At 40.3% G+C, this 5196-nt stretch overlaps 1 protein-coding gene across 1 annotated transcript in view; it reads left to right on the top strand.

Annotated features, from left to right (window-relative positions):
* The window catches only part of CCNG2 (cyclin G2), a 26462-nt gene extending 21698 nt beyond the window's left edge, over positions 1-4764 (top strand). The window contains exons 2-7 of the mRNA XM_009886488.1: positions 935-1072; positions 2120-2370; positions 2542-2620; positions 2711-2809; positions 3698-3903; positions 4419-4764. Coding sequence (XP_009884790.1) covers positions 935-1072; positions 2120-2370; positions 2542-2620; positions 2711-2809; positions 3698-3903; positions 4419-4551 — 906 coding nt within the window. The 3' untranslated portion in view covers positions 4552-4764. The remainder of the gene's footprint in view (positions 1-934; positions 1073-2119; positions 2371-2541; positions 2621-2710; positions 2810-3697; positions 3904-4418) is intronic.
* Positions 4765-5196: the final 432 nt, after the last annotated feature.

Raw genomic sequence — 5196 nt, 5'->3', positions numbered from 1 at the left:
AGGGGAGTGGGTAAGGGGGGACTGGGGGGGTTGGGTAAAGCTGCGTCTTAAGGGCAGGAAATACCCTTTTTTTAAAAAAAATGAGCTAGAGGGGAGATAAATGTGCATCAGCTTCGGAAAGTTATTTTTTTCCTCTGTAAACGGCGCTTGCCGTTTGTTTTAACTCTCTCTTCATCTATACTGATCAGCATACACTACTACATTGTCAGAGAACTATGACCTACAGGGCAAGTAAAATATTTAGGTGCTTATTGTTGAAACTTCGAGTGAACCCAGAACAGAGAGAAGAATGTTATTTTCATCTCGGGAACTTTATACCGCTGTATTGTACCTCTGCGGGAAAGCTGGGATGTCACGTATTCAGTTAGCAAATGGGGAAGTGACTTGCTTGTCATTAGCAAGGTATAGGGAAATGAACCTAGAAACGTTCAGTGCTTAACAGCAAGAAATGAACTATGCATAAACATTTCCACGTTAATGACCAGAGTTCCTTACTGAGTTTAGGGCAGGCTTACAAAGCTTCTGAAATCAGTCTGGTTGTTTGTTTTAAAAGCAGAACTTTTGTTGCTTAAATATTGACATGTAGGCAGAGAGCAGACTAAGCTGAGGTTGGTCATCTCTGTTACCATAAGGTCAGGAGTCACTGCGTATTGCATGCATTTGGTAACTATTGTCTTAAAATAACAAGTATGTACTTTGAAATGTGGTTGTGCTGGGTATTGCAGCAGTGAGACTCAGGACCTGCTGTAATCCTTGAACCTTGGGCGTGTGTTTTGAATCTCAAGTATCTAAATTATTTTTTTAAGAGAAATAAAGTATTTATGGAAGAAAATAATTGCTTCCCATTGATCTAAGTAAAAGATGACTGGGAGTGAGTGGTTGCAGTCATCACTGCTGCCGCTGAATATTTCTGACTTTGCTTTTCTTGTCATAGAATGAAAATACGCTGTGTCCAAGACAAAGGAATGCCAAGGTGGAAGATCTTTGGAGTCTGACCAACTTTTTTGGTTTTGCAACTGAAACGTTTGTTTTGGCTGCTAATATTCTGGACAGATTCTTGGCTCTTATGAAGGTATTTTGTTGGGGGGAGGATCTGCTATAGTGTCAGCTGGGAATATGCGAGCTTCCTGTGAACTTTTTTGTCTGATAAAAAGGGGAAGGTTGTGATCTAGGAGATAACTGTGGCTATTTTCTCATTCTATGCTGGCAACATTTCTGAAGTCCTTTGTAAGCTCGAAGTTGAGTACAGTTCTTGCGTGAAAGATGAGATTACATTGCTGTGATTTATTAACTGTTTTATACTATGGTTTCTTTTTACCTTTAAAGGCATGTAGCAGCATGGTTTATTTCCTCTAAGTCTGTAGCCTTCATCACGTAGATGTAAAAGACTAAGAAAAGAGAAATTAAGAAGGAACAAAACAATTTGTGTTACAGACTGTTTCTAGGTACTGTGTTTAAGCTTAGCTTGATGCCCGAACTAACACCAAATGAACATTCTCTGGATGTTTTTCTTACTGTGTTTGTGCTGCTTTATGGCAGACAATTTGAACCTAAACCACTTCCCCATTATTAAATTGGCAGAAAAACTAAAGTTGCATCAGTTCTCTGGTCTGACTGGCCTTGAGGTTGCACAAAATGTTATGCTGGTACATGGGAGAGAATATCAGAGGTAGGAACGAGTTGTGGAGGGATAGGACTGCCTAGAACAGGCTCAGGCTGGATTTGTGTAGGCTGTAAATGAATGTACGTGAGCACTGCTGCTTGGAGAGGCGGGGGATTGCAGTTCTCACTGCAGTTCACTTGTGTAGTGATGTGGAGCAGCGATTTCAACAGAGGGTGCTCAGCTGTTGAACTTCACTTCCTCTGACTTAGCTATGGTAGGTTGATACTGCTTTATTGGCTCTGCCAGGTATGTTTCACTGAAACTTAAGTGATAAACCAAATTATGACTAGGTGAGGTGTATGAGCTGACTGGTGTCAGGTCTAGTTGAGCTACGTAAATCTTTATTGACCTATGAATATTCTAAACAGCTCACTGGGTGAGCTGTTTGTGTTGCTGTTTGATAACCACAGTGTTTATGGCGGGAGAAGTATTCATAGTGCTTCCTTTTGTTTTTAGGTGAAACCAAAGCATTTATCTTGTATTGGAGTTTGCTGTTTCCAGCTGGCTGCCCGAGTAGTCGAAGAAGAATGCAATATTCCATCTGCTCATGAGATCATCCGGATCAGCCAATGTAAATGCACTGTGTCCGACCTGAAACGGATGGAAAAGATAATTTCAGAAAAGTTGCACTTTGAATTTAAAGCTACTACTGCCTTAACCTTCTTGCACTTGTACCATACTATTGTACTCTGTCATACCTCAGAAAGGTCAGTTGAGTTACACGGTTGTGGTTTACCTAATTGCTAAGCCCTTTCTCTCTTCAGTTGCCTCTTAAGTGATTATGGCAGTAGCTGTAGAGGAGGCAGCTCCTTAGTTTTTGCTTCTTACCAAGTGAATGCTTGTTGATCCAAATGCTTTCTCTCTTGGGTGTCTTACAGGAAAGAAGTATTGAATCTTGACAAATTGGAAGCACAGCTAAAAGCTTGCAACTGTCGTCTGGTCTTTTCTAAAGCTAAAGTAAGTAGAAGTGGCTTTCTTTGACTTCTCGGTAGGTTTTGATTCATGTTATGCTGAGCGATGTGGTTTTTTTTCTTTTTGTCCTTCTAGCCATCTGTCTTGGCCTTGTGCCTTCTCACTCTAGAAGTTCAGACTTTGAAATCTGTTGAGCTGTTTGAGATCCTTCTTCGAGTTCAGAAGCATTCTAAGGTAAATATTTCCTGTGGATTGTCTTTGCAGTTGTTGGGACTGATCTAAGGGACTGCTGCTGTCAGTTTACAATCTTTACAGGTGCTGTTTGGCATCAGCTGAAATGAGCAATGAAATGGGTCTTTAAGCATATGCCTGCAACTCCTGCAACTAATATTGCTTCTTTGGTAGAATGCCAAATGCAAAAAAACCTGCTGCTTAGAGCATGAGGTTGGGTAGTGGTTTCATACTGACACATCTTGGTGGCTACTTGGCAAGTAAAAGGATTATGGTTTAAAAGAAACTAGCTTAAATGTATAAAATCAGAAGAAATGCTGACCTAATGACTACACAGTACATGCTTTAACAAGCAGCTGATTTAGCTTGTACAGTTCTAGCTGTATGTTCTAGAGAAACTTCCAATCGGTTCGTGGGACTACAACGACTGCTGAGCTTGTTGTTCTCTTAGCCTGAATAATTAACATAGGATTTGCAGCTTCTAGCTGCATGCTGTATCAGTTGATGGTCTAAAACAAGCTTTTTCACTCTTAGAGTCAAATTGAACTAACCCGGTTTCTTGAGGTGTGGAAGTAGTTCCTTAAAGTATTACATTATTCCATTTCAAAATGGAATAATCATGGTTTCATTTTTCCTTTGGAAGTGAAAATAAAAATGTTAACAGCAGCTGACAGGCAAACTGTCAACTCACACTTCAACGTGGACATTTCTAGGAAGTGTTTAGGAGTTCACCTTCAAAAGCAGCCCAGCTTTGACAAAGGTATCACAGTTACGGCTCATATGTTGACTGGTATTTTTTTCAAGTCTTTTCTCAGAACGTAAAATGGAGGGAGGGGCTATCTTTAGGGCCTGTGTGTAATAAAATAAATAGGTTCATATTTTGCTTTTCAGATAAGTGATAGTGACCTACTTTACTGGAGGGAACTGGTCTCAAAATGCCTAGCAGACTATTCTTCTCCAGAATGTTGCAAGCCTGATCATAAAAAGCTAGTTTGGATTGTTTCGAGACGTACAGCCCAGAATCTACAAAACAGTTACTACAGTGTTCCTGAGTTGCCCACAATCCCAGAGGGTGGATGCTTCAATGAAAGCGAGAGGTTGGTAAAACTTCTACCAGGTGTTTAATTTGTTGGGAATTCTCATTTTCTGGAAGTAATTAACGGCAACTCTGTATAACTGGGCTTATTCAGTACTAATTGGAAAAAAGTATTGCTAGCTTTGAAAATACCAGTGGACTTAAAATATATTTTAAACAGAAGAGAAGAAAATGTGGAACTGATTGTGCTGTTCAGAAAGTACAACTGCTTTGTTGGGGTGGAGGTGTTCCTTTTTTTTTTTTTAAAGACGGGGTTATAAAGCATTGCAGTCTTCTGAAGTAATTTATATTTGATGTCTTGAACATAGGCTTCTTGGTTGGTAGGAGATTTTTGGCAACAGGAAAAAGGAAATTGTACTTCGTTATGATTTAAGCCTTAGTGCTGAGAAGTGTTTAGATCTGGCATGTTATACTAGGAGCAGAAAAACATGCAAGAAAACACAGGATTGAGGAGTACTTTGCCACTTTCAAGGGGTTGTGCTTTGTTTAAATTACCTTTCCTACTGTTCCTTCTAGTGAAGACTCCTGCGAAGATATGAGCAGCGGAGAAGAAAGCCTTAGCAGTTCTCCTCCGAGTGATCTGGAAGGCACCTTCTTCTTTGAACTCAAACCTAAAGCAAAGTGGCAAACTCTTAGCTGTCGGTCTTAGCATGAAGTCTTGATTGTATTAGGTTGTGATTTTTTTAATGCACCGTAGTCTTTTGGCAATAATAAATGAGGTGGTAATCTGTAAACTGTATTAAGGCAAGAATTGCTGTGGTATATTTATGCTTTGAATGCCTGCCTTGTGGGGTTTTTTTGTTGTTGTCATTTGAAGGAAGAAAAAAAAAAATCCCTTTCAGGTCCCCAGTTCAGCAAAAAAGTTAATGTATAGTTCTCTTGTAAACAAGCATAAATGTAGTCCTGTACCTGATAGTCCAAAATGCTTAGCAGCTAAACACATGAGCACTGTGCCCCGGCAGCGATGACGGCTGATGGCATACTGGGCTGTGTTAACAGGAGCGTAGCCAACAGATCAAGGGCAGTAGGGTTTTTTTTTTCCTCCCTTGACTCAGCATTTATTGTTATTTGGAACAGTGTCCAGTTTTAGGCTCAAGACGTTGATCAACTTGTGCAAGTCCAACAGGAAGCTGCCAAGATGGTTAAGCGATTTGGGACACTTAGAGGCTAAGCAAAATGAGCTTATTGAGCCTGGCACAGTGGCCTTTGCGGGGTGGAAAATAGGATTCAACAGCAGCCTTTTGGTATCTAAGAGGAGGTCACTGAGGAGGAGACTATTTCAGGGTCTCGGTTG

This window comes from Charadrius vociferus, unplaced genomic scaffold (assembly GCF_000708025.1).
Source record: "Charadrius vociferus isolate BGI_N301 unplaced genomic scaffold, ASM70802v2 scaffold676, whole genome shotgun sequence".
NCBI classification, from domain to species: domain Eukaryota; kingdom Metazoa; phylum Chordata; class Aves; order Charadriiformes; family Charadriidae; genus Charadrius; species Charadrius vociferus.
This window is presented reverse-complemented; position numbering and strand designations above follow the sequence as displayed.